Source organism: Rhamphochromis sp. 'chilingali' (genome assembly GCF_963969265.1).
Source record: "Rhamphochromis sp. 'chilingali' genome assembly, chromosome: 11".
NCBI lineage: Eukaryota > Metazoa > Chordata > Actinopteri > Cichliformes > Cichlidae > Rhamphochromis > Rhamphochromis sp. 'chilingali'.
In genome coordinates this window covers 12606148-12623086 of record NC_137938.1, presented here as the reverse complement: position 1 = coordinate 12623086, position 16939 = coordinate 12606148, and the positions used below count along the sequence as shown (strand labels likewise).

General features: G+C 38.0%; 1 protein-coding gene across 7 annotated transcripts in view; it reads left to right on the top strand.

Annotated features, from left to right (window-relative positions):
* The window catches only part of LOC308406293 (RNA-binding motif, single-stranded-interacting protein 3-like), a 164353-nt gene that overhangs the window by 118120 nt on the left and 29294 nt on the right, over window positions 1-16939 (top strand). For all 7 annotated transcript variants that reach the window (XM_080897216.1, XM_080897214.1, XM_080897215.1 and 4 more), the window contains 2 exons: window positions 10543-10700; window positions 11620-11699. In XM_080897216.1, the coding sequence (XP_080753342.1) occupies window positions 10543-10700; window positions 11620-11699 (238 nt within the window). The remainder of the gene's footprint in view (window positions 1-10542; window positions 10701-11619; window positions 11700-16939) is intronic.

The following is a 16939-nucleotide window of genomic DNA, read 5'->3' as shown; positions in this document are numbered from 1 at the left end:
TAAAGCATATACAAGCCAAACTGTCAAGAAGCATCTCCGTACTGAGTAAAGTTAAATATTTTTTGCCTTCCAAATCACTCCGGGTACTTTATTGTTCACTTATATTGCCATATTTGGAATACTGTGTGGAAATTTGGGGAAACACATATAAAACTGCACTTCAACCAATATGTAAAATTCAAAAAAAAAGCAATCAGGATGATTAATAAAGCAGGATTTAGAGACCATACTAACATCATGTTTTTGAAATTAAAAATACTGAAGTTTATGGATCTTATAAAATATAAAACTGCAAAAAATTATGTACAAGGCCAGATACAATATGTTACCAGGAAATATACAGAGGATGTTCTATGACAGAGAAGGAGACTATGAATTGAGGGGGAAATTGAATCTAAGGATTCTTAAAGCACGGTCAAAGGTTAAAACCTTTTGTGTCACTATTTATGGGGTAAAACTGTGGAATAGTTTTACTATAGATCTACAGCAATGCTCAGGAATTAGTAAGTTCATGAAAATACTTCGAAAACTGATTTTGGAAGAATATGATACCGATAAAGATGATCACCCATTGTATGTATAAAAATATCAAATTATATCCAAATTATATCAATCACGGTAGCCATGTTTATATAGGTTCTCCTCGTGTATTGTGTGGAGTATGTGATGATGGGAATTAGGTGAATTATGTGGGATCAATAAGATGTTGAGCAGGGGTAGGAATTAATAAGTATGTTCATACTTCTTCCTACTCCTTTTCAGACCAAACATTGTTACATTATGTCAGACGATTTTGTTTTATTTCATTATATATTTTTTGTTTATCTGAACACATACATGTGTGTGCTTATATCTACATATATATTCGTATCTGTAAATGAAAATATATGTAGTGTGTATATATTGTTTTTTTGTTTTATATGTCTGAAACAAATAAAGATACAATACAAAAAAAAAAAAAAACCACAGGAAATGACACCACTTCTACTCAGCTGCTAGGAATCAGGCCCACACTCATAAGTTACATTTGTGTGGTCACTTTGAAGAATAAACAGCAACAACAACAAAAAAAGCAATATGACTGATGGAACGTTACATCTGGACCAGCGTTTTGTTTAGTCTATTGATGTTGCCTATCTCATGATTTCTGTTCTTATTTCAAATCACACCCAAGGGAAATTAAATTGCTCAACTTATGAAACCTTTTTGTCTGTATCCAGTCAAGGAAATGTTTACTTAATCCACACAAGGCTTTTCTGTCTGCATATCCACCTACACTCTTTCTGTCTTCCTCTCCATGTACTTGTGTGTCTCTTTCTCCTCTGTCTGACCCTCCCTGATGGTTTCAGTGTCTCAGGATTGGGTGATTGATTCCAGCTCTGGGCGGCTGGAAGACGAGCAGCCTGCACACTGATGTGCAGCAGGAACTGCACTTTGTGATGAATTACTGGCCTTTTAATACACAGTAGAGACAGAGTGAGTAAAACATGAGAAGAGTGGAAGAAGCCATATTGAAATTGCAATGCCAGGACAGGGGAGAAGTCCAAGAAAAGAGGGAAAAGGAAACAAGTAAACATGTAAATTAATGGATAGATGGGTAAACGGATTAATCACTTTATGTGTAACTGTGAGATCTTTGTGTGTGTGTGTAGCGCCAATTATCTAGAAAGGCATCTCCTAATGCTTGAAATGAGTCATACAGAGTGTGAAGATGCAGTGTTAGAAGCCTGTGGAAGAAAAAAACTGTCCTGTAATTGAATTAAACATTGAAACATAGTCAGTCTCTCACTTAGTCAAGAGTGATGCCATTTCTTTGAGTCATCAGGGTTTCTTTGCCACTTCACAGCCACTAGAGAGTCACAGAGTGGAAAACAGCTTTTCTACTTCTGAATATATTCTCATATGTCATCACTCGAAAAACCTTGAACTACATTTTTAATGATCCTGGAACGTTACTGCAATCCTTTAAAGGTTAGCTAAGCTAATTGACCTTTTGTAGCCAATTAACCACAGCAGAAAACTGGAATTTACAGAGTGCATGGATTTGTCTCGTTTTTATCTTATTTATTTTTGATTGAAAAATGTGTGTTTGGATGTTGAAAGCATGTGCCCCACTCACAGAAAGTTGATTCGGGTCATCTGGGTGCAGCGTTTTCAGTGGGAGAAGTCACTTGGATGAGTGATGAAACGTTTCTCCCTCTGAAAAACGCTTCGCCCAGATGACCAGAATCAACTTTTTGGGATTTTCTTACCTGGATGATTAAATAGGGCATGTGCCCTATTGCATATCAAACCCAATTCCCTCAAAATACTCTCACATCCATTAGGAATAAATTGACATGTAGTTGGAATTGCAAAGCAGTTTAATATGTGTGGGTGGCGTATCAAAAGCGTTAGAATTACTACAAAAGATACATCCCATGTATCGCTACAGCTGGGTAAAATGGCATCTTGCATAGACAATTTTTTAAATGATCTGTCTGTTACAGACACATAAACACACGTAACTTAGAAGCAGCTGCCATTGCTACGATAATATGTACTGACCAGAGACTAAATGATGATGTAATCAGTATCCAGTGTTGATTTCAGTGAGCTTCCAGTCATGTCGAAGATGTAGAAAAGTGTATATCTCCATGGCTAATGAAACCCTGGGGATTTCAGGGTTTAGGGTTCATAAAGTATTTATGGTATGTTCATTAAGTATTGATTAAGCCGTTAGAGAGCATTTAGACACTCAGACAATCATTATGAAAGATTAGAACTTAAGGAAGAGCAAGATGAAAGAAGTTAGAAATGCAGATGGCGAGAGCTGGCCATGAGAGATGAAGGAAAATGACACAGAAGCAGAGAAAAGTGGAAGGAGGACGGGAAAAGAATGAGAAGGGAGAGGAGGGAAATTTCTGCCCTTTAAATATTAATTAAGCATTCAGATAGTGTTTTAGACTGCAAGGCTACCATTATAGGAGATTAGGTTTTAATCTGAGCAGAGAGGAGCAGCAAATAGCAAGTAGGGGAAAAAAGGAGAGAAAAGGGGGAGGATGAACAGATTGGAGGAGGTTAGAGCATTGGAAGGAGGTGAGTGAAGGAGAAGTAAGAATGGATGGATTAGGTAAAACGGAAGACTCAACACATAATGCTTTCTCAAATCAGCCTGCTTCTGGTTGAAAGTGGTCAGCTGTCTGTTTTCAAAGCGTTTCTGTCTACACTGTTTTTCTTCATCTTTCCTTCCATACATGTTCAATTCCTGCTCATTTCTTTAAGGGTCGTGGGAGGTAATAAAGTGTTAGTTCTGATGTGAAGTGTTGGGATTTCAGATATGAGCTGAATTGCGGAGAAAAGTGATGCTCGAGTACCGTCTCAGCTCATGCAGACTGACACGCAGACTGATCTGGCATTTCTCACAGATATTTAACCGTTGCTTTGCCCTCGCTTTACCTTCCAGCTCCTCAGCAGGTGCCTTTGCCTTGCAGTGTAGGAGCATTAGAGGCATAGACCTGTTATAATAATGCAGCAATGAGGTTTAATGGGGCTGAAAACACTGGCTGACTAGCTGGCAGGCAGGCTACCCAGTCAGAGAGAGGCACAGTTGGTGTGAAGCAGCTTCCAGCTTGCGACAGATGTTACAACGAGAGAGAGCGAGTGAGACATAGAGAATGACGTGGGGACAGAGGAAGAGAGAAGTGAGTCATTTGCAACATGCAGAGTGAGAGATCACTGTGAAGTAACTTTGTGCAAACAGCAACTTTAAGCAAAGTCAAGTAGAGTTCATTCACGTGTGGGTGCTCCAGAGCACCTTAGCTCATATCCCACTTGCAGTGCAAATGCACAGGTTGTGCAGAAATCTGTTTTGAAAGGAGGTATTGTAGTAAAATTTAAATTGTGACAGTAAAACATTACATTGCCCCCATTGATTTTCATGCTCATCTTCCACGAGATTTCCCCCGATGGAGCCAATAAGAATGATGGAAAGAGAGCCTAAAATTTTTAGGCACGAAAGACATAAATTTAGAAGAATAGTAGTGAGGTTATGACTTCCACCTTGTTTTTTCTGCATTCATTCCCCTTGTTAGAGAAATTACAAACTATATGGAAAATGTGTGCCTAAACAGCTGACCCAGTTTTTTTTTCTGAAATTGGCGAACTGCTGAAAGATACTGTATAAGACACATGATGACCAAACTGACCACAGGGTTAGGAAATTTTCTGGTTTAACATTTAATCTTTTAGTGGTTTGCAAACAGCAGGAGAGGGATTCTGTCAGTGGTACCACAGTAAGAGTAATGCACAGCATAGACTCTGCAGCTTATTTGTTTGAATGACAGAAATTCAGACTTTCAACAGTCTAATTGCTGTGTTTTAGTTTCCTCTGCGATTTCTCTAGTGGTTTCCTGTAACTTGGATGTGCAGCGATAGTTTTGCAGCTTTCTCCCTTATTAGCTTTGGAGTGTTTCACTGCTGAATCTTCTCTTGGGTTTTTACAGTTTAGAGAGCCTTAAAACTGGTTGTGCATTGTAACAATTTTTCACATAGCTATATAAATCCACTGGACATGTTATATTAAGGCTTTGGTTGACAAATAATAATAGAGCCTGGCTGATGTAGGATTTTTAAGATCGATGTGATACCGATATTAGATGATTTAAAAATCTGGAAATCTGATATATTAGCCAATTTTTTTTCCTTTCAGACAAAGGAAACATGACCAGATTTCTCAGTTATGTGTAGTTATTTATTTAATGATTTATGCTCTGCCGAACTCTGATTGGATTAGCTTTGGTTGCATAAATGGCATTCCAAAAGGGAAGTTGCAGAGTGCCTTCTGGTGGACAAACTATGCAACATCAACATAAAATGTTTGAGGATATTTTTTTTTCATGTCTATTTGATCTTTATTAAATTTTCATCTATTGCCTGTTATAAATGCACACACCAATATTTTGGCTAATAGCTAATATCACCCAACAATATTGGCCTGCCAGTATTATTGGTAGATTATTTCTTCAAAATCAAAGCTCTGTGTTGAAGCAAAAATTGATTTTTCTGTGTTATTTTCATTACTAGTAAACTCACGGTATCGTCAGACACACATGTTTGTTTGTTTGAATCATAATAAAAGATCCTTGAGATCATCTTTGTGTGGCGATAACATTTTTAACCACTTTAAAACTCAGGTGCCCGCATTAACATACTCATTCTTTTTCTTTATAATGGGCATGAAGACATCAACCCCTGTCCTTACTGTGCTTCCAGTGTCTGTGACAAATTACAGGAAAGAAAAATGGAAACTGTGCCACTCCACAGTAAGTGGACCCAGTGGCTCTGTTATGCTATAGAAGGAATTTCTTTGGAATGGTTTGGGAACCGTCCCACCACCATCATCAAGAAAAGGGTGGGGGGAAGGTAGATGCAAATCAATACAAACTTGCTTTAGTGACCACCGTTATCATATGTTTTAGATTTCTTTCATGACTGAAATTGTCTCTTCTAGGATGGGGCTCAAAGGGTCATTGAATGGTTTAATCGGCATGAAAATTATGTGAAAAATATGTGAATTGTATGCCTTCATGGTGACCTTGGTAAAGAAGATTTCTCAGAACAATTCTGTCTCAGAATAGTTTCGTATTTCTCTGCAGTAGACCCAAACCATGCTCACAGCACATCATAGCCACTGGCTCCCCAAGGTTTAGAGATCAGCAGTTTGGGTGTGTGTACATGTGTTTGTGTGTGAATACCTTTGTGTTTATGCAATAAAAGAGCTACCTGATGAGCCTGTCTTTAAATCTAAATGTTTTCTTCATCCACTGAAGTCTTTTCTTTGCATGCACCAGAGATGCTTGGAAAGTGGGAGACCCAAGCTTGGCAGACTGTGACCGAAGCAATCTATGCAATCAGTGACTCAGAATCAGCAGAACGAGTTCAGTGAAGAAGTCTGAAATATTTTACCTTTCTTTCTAACATCTGAATATATCTCTCCATCAGCAAGGGTTTTCCTTTGGCTGAGTGTCCAATGTAAGATGACACAATTGTCTTCCCACACAGAGCCTCTGACTTTGGACATACTCCTTTACATTTGCGTGCATGTTTCTGTGCGCTCCCATTTATAAAAGCAGTGACAGACGAAAGAAGCAACATCAAAGCTGCAGAATTTTACAGCTGTAGTATCTGTCATTGCTTTCAGAGTCATCTCCCTGAAAGAGTTACATCACTGAAATCATCAAAGTCTTGTGCTCGCTTCAGACCTGTGTAAATTGTAGTTTCTCTGCTTTTCAAGACAGACCTTATTAAAATGTTTTCATGATGAGATCACAGTGTTTCAAGTCTGTCTTAAAACTACGGTCAGGTGGCCGTATGGACATAGAAACAGACTTTTTTTGGGCTATATTCATTGGTCTCTTTCAAACAAGGAGGACCCCTTGGTGATAGGGCTGTTCGATATAATGATATATATCGGATGACGATATAAAAACGTCGTTTATCTCCAAAAAGATGATTCTGTTCATCTGGACGTAGCGTTTTGTGGGAGAAACGTTTCGTCACTCATCCAAGTGACTTCTTCAGTCTCAGCTGACAGCAGGTTTCCCCAATCTTATAAACAGTACATTTGCATAATGACTGAAACCAGTCCACTGAGGGAACAATGGGCTGGGAGGTCAGTTCCTTAATCTTAATTATGCAAATTCTCATGACCATTGATCAACAACCACTGACCAAAACCCACTGATCAAAGACCACTGATCAATGGCCATGAATACCATTCACAGATTTGGGGAATGGCTGCAATCACAGCATTATAAGATGGCAAAAGATGTACCCTTAGGTACGTAAATGGCCTCCTTGACTCCACGCTCAAACCAGCTTTCCTCCCTGTCCAAGATGTGTACTTCCTCATCCTTGAAAGAGTGTTCACTGGCCTGGGCTGTGCGATATGACCAAAATCTCATATCCCGATATAAGAATTCTATCGTCCCGATAACGATATAAATCACAAAAATGTAACATTTACTGTAAATTCTGTGAATCTCGGGCAGCTCGACTTGCGTGAAGTGTTTCCAGCTGGCCGTCGCGTACCTGGAGTCGAGTGTTTTAACTGATGCATGAAACGATACATTTTTAGACATAAGTTGTAACACTCTACTGTAGCACCGTACATGATTTTCAGACTGACAGAACTTAAATGTTAAATGGCTGCTTGATTCAGTAGATGGCAATTATTTAGTCAAATAAGAAAAATAAGTAGTAATTATTTTTGCAAAGAGCAATGTTGGTTTTCTTTGCTGTATAATAAAGCTTTATTTGTAATTGGTCTTTATAGGTTATAATCATAGCCATTATTAACTTGCTCTCCAGATTTTTCAGTAATTTGCAGAGGAATGGTCACTTTGAAGACTCTTAGTCAGGTTTGTTGTACACTGTAACACAGAAACAGCACTAATGACTGTTACTAATGATCTTGTCGCGGTCTCCGACAGTGTTTGTCCTGCTTGAGCTGAGTGAAACATTTAGTATAGTTAGTTGCATTATTTCACTACAGATACTAGAACACAACACTTAAGCAAATGCAAAGCTTTGATTTGTACTTTTGTTAAAGCTGGGACTGATGCTTTTCACCTTATGCTTCCCTTATGTACAATGATTAGAAAACACTTCAGTTCAGGTGATATAATTATCGCTCTACAGTGTAAAGCCAGATTACAAAAATCAATTAAACTCCAGGCATGGACATGTTTAGTTTTCTGTTTTTACTTTCTAATTATTTTTGTCAAGCTTGTGTCCTTCAACACAAACATTAACCATAGCCATGACTGCCTATCGTGGATGTGGAGCCTATCCCAGCTATCATAGGTCGAGAAGCAGGGCACACCGCTGGACAGGTCGCAGGGCTAGGGGCTGGTTCCCTGTTTAAATCCAGAATTGAATTTAAAATATTTACTTTCACCTACAAGGCCTGAATGGTCATGCCCCATCCTGTCTCAAAGACCTCCTAGTACCATGTTCACTGTTGGGCCACAGGCCTAATTGTGGTTCTTAGAACTTACCCTAACATTCAGCTATTAGGGTTTGGGAGACAAACTCCATCTTTACTTGATGAACTTGCTGGACTTCTGTTTTTACTCACCATGTGTTTACAGTATATGCCAATGTTTATATTGTAGGATCTTTACCTTTACATTATAAAGCACCTTAAGACGAATATTATTGCTGTGAACTGTTGCTTCAGAGATAAAATTGTGTTGAATTACAGCATGTTACATGCTACACACTGAATTATTTTTGCATTATAACAGCAGAATTGTTACATATAAATGAGTAGTGACACTATTTATGTTATGAAATGTCTTGTAGACTCTGGAGACACTTATCCTTGCTGATTGTGTCAAAATGCATTTTAGTTTAGAAAAAGCCAAGAACAGAAATTGTAGGTTTTATAGTGGTCATGAGTCAAATCTGCCCTCATGATTTGTAAGATATTACCAAGCTTAAAGTGGATATGTACATAAGCATTGCATAAGCATTAGATTACAGCAGTTGTGAGTTATGAAACATCACAGAACCATTTACAGCATCAACAGAAACTCTTGGGGAATGTCTAATAATATTCATGAAATACGGAAGTAATAGATTGAAATCATGTTGTTATGGACCGTGCATGTATTGTACTTAATCCTTTGTTTAAAAAAAAAAAATACCACTCTGTCAGACCATTTTCTAGATTCAATGCTATTTTAATTTGTAAGCACCACACACACAGGCTTTGGTCTCCTGCGGAGGATCATTTCAGTGGAGCGCTGCCAAGCAGAGCAAAAAATAATTGAAGTATACTAGTATAACTAACTGAGAAGCACATAAGGAGGAGGTTCCTTCATTCCCCTGGAAAAATTTAATACATCTCTGTTAACATTTATGAATCTGGAGGGGGTTTCCTTATTGCTTCTGGGGTCTGAGCATGAAGTGAATGTTCTGCCTTTTCAATGAAATTTTTATTCCCGTTTGCAAAGATATGCTTCTTCTAGAGTTAAATTCACAGATATGTTGCAGTGGAGTGTTCAGTCATAAACATGGAAACAAACAGCTTAACATTTAATGCATTTATTGCTGGAAAACCAGATTTGGGGGAAGCAAAATAGTCAGCTTCTGAACCTTTTACACAAAACGCAGTGTTAAGTCAACGTCTATTTTCCATTTCCATCACTTTATATTTGTAACACATTTTAAGAAGCTAAATTATTATGAATGAATAGATGAAATGGTTATTTTCCTGTAACATAATATTTTACCCATTTTCTCTATTGATGAGCAGCCATTTTACTGGCTTAAGTTTGAGAGAATTAAGAGTTAAGTCCTGAGTCACCTCTCATTTCATATTTTCTGAGGAAAATAGGAAACAGGTGTAGGGATTTACTGAAATCTGTAAACAGAAGACAAAATTGTGACAAGCTTGAAAGTTAATATTTGGTATGGCTCTGCAGAGGCCAATCCATGACTGATAGTGTGTGTGTGTGCGTGTGTGTGTGTTTAAATCTGAACTTGCTGCACTGGCAGTAAGTTTGAGATCATTGTTATGCTAAAACTGAAGCCACAGCCAATTTCGGGATGGTACTGTATCAAAATCTGGCCGTACCTTTCTGTGTTCATAATTCCATTACTTTCAACAAGCCGTCGACACCACTAGCTGGAATGGAGACACTCACCGTTGTACACCTCTGAACATACTGACGACATGCGGCCTGTTACTGACTTTCTGTCCAGTGGAGTGATGATTTGGCACACCTCAGATTTTTCTCTTCGTTTCCCTTCTTTAAAAATGGCTCCTTGCACTGACACCATTTCTGATGAGTCCTCTGTGAACAGTAGATGGATTACCTGAAGGTCCTGAATTTTGTTTCTATTTCTTAAGGACATGACTTCCTCCAATTGTCCAGTTTCCTCAGATACTTTTTTTTTTTTTTGGGAGCACACATTGCACACCATGCTAATAGATGATAAATTTGCATGTAATAGCTCTTTGGGAATCACCTTGTTGGTACAAAATACAGTTTTATGCCCTTCAAACTGTTACAATTTTTCATATACTCCACTAATCAGAGGGTACCACCATGTTTATTGCAGCAGGCTGCTACCAGATAAGTGCCTAAACATACAAATTTAAAAGTGGTTGTTTGCCAAGTTGCCTGTTAGATGTAGACAGAAGGCACAACACTGGCTCACTTGTTTAGTTTGATTCCTTTATGCTTGAACATTCATGTCATTTTTAAGTGGCTTAAAAAACATTCCTAAGAAAAGGTGAAGTACAAGGACTGGACTGAAAATTTGTGAAAAAACAGCCACTGTCCACTTTTGAAACTTTGAAAGACCCTCAAGAAAGCCTCGTTGCTCAAAACCACTTTAAAAAACGACAAGTACATCTGCCTCCTTGGAAGCAAAATATGACGAAACGAGAGGTGGCTCAAGTCCTTTACACATTGCATAAACAGATGCATCTGCTCTTTCCTGGTTTGAATTGACACTGATTGTTCACCCTCTACCCCTCTCTCTTCACAGCAACAGGAGCAGGACCCCACCAATCTTTACATATCTAACCTGCCTGTGTCGATGGATGAGCAGGAGTTGGAGAACATGCTGAAGCCTTTTGGTCACGTCATTTCCACGCGGATACTGAGGGATGCCAATGGCCTTAGCAGAGGAGTTGGCTTTGCCAGGTACCGCAGGATACTTGGGATTCTTGAGTTACTGAGATTATGCTTTCCGCTACTAGCTTTGATTTTATTTAATTTTTTTAAATATTAGATATTACTGCACTGCCTTAAAGATCACTGAGGGGAAAAAAATAACTTGTGAATTATCGACCATATGTTTATTCTGATTGCTATAATTACATATTAGGCACATAATAAAAAAAAATGTTAATATAATTACTATAATCCACATTCTTTAAGATAATTACAATGTGATCCCGAGCTGATTCGTTTCCATTTGCAGCTGAAGGTATTTTAGCTGTACAGATCCACTTTGAATGTATGTGTATACGGAGGGGGGGGCCTTCTCAGTTGCATCCTAGAGTGTGTCAGTGATTAGAATGAAGTCGGCTACATTCAGGGTCACTGGCTACATGAACAAAACCCACGACCCACACAGTCATGCGTGTTCCCATCCCGAACACACACACAGCCTCTAACTCTTCAGTCACCGTCACCGTTTTGCTGTTCTCCACACACACAGAGACTGACACACTGGCTTTTGCTTGCCAAGCAGGCAATTAGTCATTGAGCTGTGATTGGGTGAGCAGAGCTGAATAGGGGCAGACAAAGAGGACATGACACACAACAGATCAGACTGAATGGAGCTTTTAAACTGGGACAAAGGAGAGGAAACCCCATAGAAAACAGACACACAAACACACAGACATGCACAGTCCTACCTAAGGCCTTTTTCTCAGGCATTCATAGATAACCAAGATGCATAAACCAGAAGGCACTTACAAGACTGCCCTTATATCTGGATGGATTACTTTTAAAGAACCTCAGTACCTTTTGTGCATGTTGAACTAAGCAGAATTGTAGCTTCTGTATTTTGTAGCAATTGTCCTAAAGTTCCTCCTCTTATTTTTCTTCATCCCAGGATGGAGTCAACAGAGAAGTGTGATGTGGTGATTCAAAATTTCAATGGGAAATTTTTGAAAACCCCTCCAGGCATGACTGGTAGGTGTCATTCTGAGACTGAGATTACAAATCCTGCCCGTAGACTCTGAACGTTATCCATCTTTGATAAAATTTCAATGTGTATTGTCGAGAAAAGAACTGTGTCAGAAAGCTGACAAAGTTGTGTGGTCACATTTATTTAATCAAAGTCAGCGTTATGGAGTTCGAAGTTTTCAGCAGTTTTTCATGAATTTATGGCAGGTTTTATCAGTTGCAGTCATGCTATAGCTGTATGCACCTTTTGGTATTACAATGTCAGTCTACATCCAACTCACGGTCAATGCAACTGATAAATCTTCTCTAATTATCTTCTCTCTCTCATGTTTTTTTCTCCCCCACTCGTTGAACTTCCTTGAGCTTATTTAGCAGGAAGATGTGAGTGATTAATTCTTTCTCTGAACAAGATGCAGACTGAGGCACACACGCAATGAGGCACATGTACAAACATCAGACAAGCAGCTCCCAAGGCAAACAATCTGTCTCCACATTTTCCCTCAATAAACAGCAAAAACTTGATGCCTTTTTAACTCTGAGCTGAAGACATTTGAAAAGGGTGGGGTGGAGGGATATCAGTAGATGTATAGGTGACATGAAAAAAGAGGAGAAAGAAAATGATCAGGATTTGACTGAGGATGTCACGGTATTTGAAGGGAAAAAAGCTCAGAGACAAGATTAAGATACAGAAAGATAAGGTATGGTGTACTAAAGGGAATTCAAAGACAGAGGGATTTGTACTCTGGCAGTACGGCACACACATGCACTGTGTATTGTGTGGTATAGTTGTGTAATTTTATAGCAAATTAAAGATGTATCCATTCCCCCTTCTGTCTGCAGCCTCTGTCCGTCTTTGACAGAAAAATAACATCACAGCTCTTCGTATAAGAATAATTAATACAGTGAAAATCACAAGACTTTGCAAGTTGGTTTCCATGGCAAAGCTGAGAACACTTTTTTCAGATTATATGCTGTCAAAGTAATCACAGTTATAGATTGTTGCCTCGGTCCATTTAATCAAAGCTGCAAAGAGGAATCCCACAACGGATTATTATGTTAATAATTTATACATTTATTAACTTTTGCCCACAGTTAATGTGACAAATTGCAATATATTTAATGATACTTCAGTGTGTATTGATGCATATTTGAGTAACATGAAGCATTTTCATGCTAACTATGGATAAAATTATCATGCACAAAGTGAAAGGAGCTGCTCATATTACTAATCCAGTATAACACGCAAGTCTGTAGTCAGTCTTAAAACTGTAATATTTTCAGGTGCGTGTGCAGCCCACAACTTAGTTTTACTTTTTTTTTTAAAGCAGCTTTAAGTCGATTGGTTGGGACTGAACTTAAGTGCATTGCTAACTTCAGCAGGAACTATGCTTATATTTCTCTCTTATGCAGTGTTACTATAAAGTTCACCAAGTTTTTAGCCTCAATTTAGACAATTTTTGGATGAATTGAATTGACTTCTTTTAAGTTCTTTCCTTGATGAGCTGTGAATGTATGTTAGAATTTTTCTGTCAGTACGTCTGTTCTGTCAGTACGTCTGTTCTGGGTTTTTTTGCTCCTGAGTTTCTTTTCCTTGTCATTTTTTATTTTTATTTTAAGACTTCATTTTTTGTCTGTATTCTGTGTTGCTCATTTATTTTAATATTAGTTGAGCCATAGACTGAAGTTGATCCTTTATATTTTGTTACAAAAGATAATATCTAACCGTGCATAAAAAATCTGTCTCCCCTTAGTAAGCAAAAATGTTAAATATCAGCTCTGGGGTCTCATAGCCTCCCTGGGGCAGATACTCATTCAAACAAAATATCTACAAATAAACAATGTGTATGAGCGGGTCATTAAAATCCAGCTTCTCCAGCCTGCAGAGGCACTGCTGTGCATACTCTTTAACATTCACACACCTGCCGGTCTCCTCCTGGCCAAAATTAAAACGTCACCAGAGGGTTTCAGCGTGATTTTTAGTGTGATTTATGGCATGTTGAAGAAGGAAAGGAGAAGATGTCCTCTGCTTGCTCAGCAGTCCCCTGTTGGTGAATGTGTAACGTCTTGGTCCACTGCTGGATAGCTCTGTAAGTCAACAACATATCTGTAAGAGTCAAAAAAAAAAAAAAAAGGTTCTTTAGGGAGAAGAAAGTGGGTGTATACCTTGTCACTCTAATCACATCAAATACATACTAGCCAATATCTCTTAGGTGATATTATAATTTTTGATTCGCTGTAGGTCAACATGATGAATATCACATGTGTGATCAACAATCATAGGTCAATTTAACAAATCTTTTTAAAAAGTATTATTCATACAGTTTTATCCAATATTAAATTAATATTTTTAAAGTATGTAAAATTGTGAGAAAGTCCTGTTTACTCATAAAAATGAGTGCAATTCCGAAGCAGTAAAGCACCAAGACAAGAAGGAAAGTGAATACTGCAGTGGAACGTATCAGCTTTTACAAGGTGATTGTACACTTTGAGTTCATAGTCAGCTCTTAGTTTACAGTGCAAGTCTTGCATTCAAATACAGTTGCTAAGTCCACCAAGTCACTGACCTCTACGCTGAAAGAGTGTATTGCTTGTTGTTGCCGGGGTTATCTACTCCGTTTACTCATTTTATACATCTGTTGTCTGTGTGTGCGCACATGTGTTTGGATGTGTACAGAATGCTTAAATTTTACTGCACTCCCACACCGCTGAAATTGGGAGAACCCGTCCGCCTGTGTACTCCTCCACAAAAGACTTTGACACACATACTGTGCTTATTCGTTTAATACTTAAGAACAAAGTGTCTCTCCAGAGCCAGGTTTTGTAGATTTATGTTCTGTGTCACTGACAGTCTGTAACATTTCCAAAGATGCTGCTGTGACATTATGACAGGCTTTTGTACTTTGTTTTGTTGTTTGTCTGCTTATTACTTATACTTGTTGCCTTAAAAAATGTTATCAAAGGTTAAAGCATCTATGCTGGTGCAGTGTAGTCAACAATATGCATGCATGTCACTGAACGAGGATGTTTGTGGATTTTTGCCTGTATTTCTCTGATTCATACCACAGTCTCTGCTTCTTACACACAGCCAACAGTAATATTTAACTCTTAAGCTTCAGAATGAATGCTTACATTGATCACATGACCAGGACTTCTGTTAGCCCGTTTTACCATAAAGTTTATAGATTTTTGACTCCTATTTTTTTTTGTTTATACTTTGGTCTCGCTCTATTTACATTTCATTTAGAATTTCAAAGAGTCTGGGTTTGCAGATCAAAAAGATGTTCATTGCTATTTTACCAGAGAACACACAGGGATGTAGTGTTTAGCACTATCACCTCACAGGAAGAGGATCCTTGGTTTGAAACTTGTGGTTGATCTCAAGGATCTCTCCCAGTTATTGTGCAGTAGGGAACCACACCATTAAGACACAGCACAGAATATCAGAAGCACAGCAGGCATCTGATATGACACTGATATGACTGCCATGGCATGAAAGGTGGATGTGGTTTGCAAAGTGGCTTGCAGGTGAATTTTTTTTAAATTACTTAAATTATATCTCTGCTTCACAGATTAGATTCCTTAGGTATTTAAGTTGTAAACATCTTTACCCCTAATCATCAGCCACAAATTTGAGATTCTCATCTAAGATGTAAATTAAGTGCAGACAGTAGGTGTTTGCTCTGTGTTAACATTTGATAATGTTATGTCCCCATACTGTGAGGTGAAAACATAATTCTGTTTCTACTTCTTCTTCCTTATCCCTTTATATTAAAGCTTGACATGATTAAACTTTAATAAATGTTGACAAATTTAAAATCAGTGCTTATTTAAATAAAAATAAATGTAAAGAAATCTGAAGACCATTTCAATGTTGACTTCAAACACTGTTTCCTTTGGTTTCAGCGGTGGAAGTCTTTCCTCTCTCAACACACTATTCACATCCTAATCGCTCACTATTTGTACTGGTCCAGTGACATTTCTTGTTCACTCAGTGGTCACCCCCCCCCCCCCCCCCCCCCTTTTTTTTTTCTCCTTATCTCATCTTTCACTGTGTGTCTTCCTCTTGCACTGTTTGATATGGCGTATACTGTTGTAGTTTTAATAGCTCTATTTGTCCTGCCTTCCCGTAATGATAAGGCAAACGGGACAAGAATGAACCAAATCCAAATCTGAGTTAGCATGTTATCATTCAGTAGTTTTTATAATAATCAGAGAGCTTTAAAAATGCATGGAGCCTTAAATGTCTCGTAAGATCATGAGGCATTAAGTCCCTATTCACTGGTGAAGCGGCTCAATGCTTTCATAAATGGAAACTGAGTTTTATTTGATGTTCCTGATAATAGAGGAAAAACTGAATGATGCTTTACTGAGAAAAAGATTGTGTGGAAGTATTGCACTGTGAGACTTGTAATCTTACATATGGTTTTTTTTCAAGGCACTGTTTAACACTCAGACACAAGTATGGGTATAAAAATGTGCTGCTTTTGAAACTGAGACCAAATAACAATGATGCCATCAGGTTCTGATATTTGCAAAATATTTGCTTCCATCTTTGCATAATGCCTCATTAAATACATCTCAGCCTCAATACATTTTATTCTTATGTGACTAAAAGGCTGTTTCATATTAGTAAGTTGAATACGTTCACATTTTGTTCCCTATGTCTGTTAATGTGTATGACAGTGGAGTTAACATCCCTTTTTATTCTTTTTTTTTTTTTTCTCCTTTCATTTTGACTCCATTTGGTTGTTTGTGTTATTGAACATTTATTTAACCCTCCTTTACTTTTTTGCCTACCTTGTTTGACCTACCTGGCTGTTTTTTGCAATTTGGTAACAGTGTTACAAATACATACTTATTTCAGCCTCTCGTGGATTCTTCATTTAGCCACATTTGGGGACTGGATCCCATTTTCCAACTGAGCGACTTCCTATATTTGCTAATGGATTGGATTTTATTTTAAATAACTTTTTTCCCATTTGAAGGATTTGTTCCCACTCATATGATAGACCCCTTATTGTCTTCATAAGCCAAGTCTTTCTACTTGTCTAAAGACTGATGCGTGGCTTAGAAGCATCAAAGCTAAGATCAATATAATTTTCTGCACCTAACCAGGTATATCGAGAATAACCTTTCATCCTTCCTCATACTTTTCTTTCCCTCCTTTTTCTTCCCATGTGTCCCTCTAGCTAGAGCTGAAATAAATGTATGTTTGCCCTGCTGGAGTTTGAACAGTTTCTTTAGTG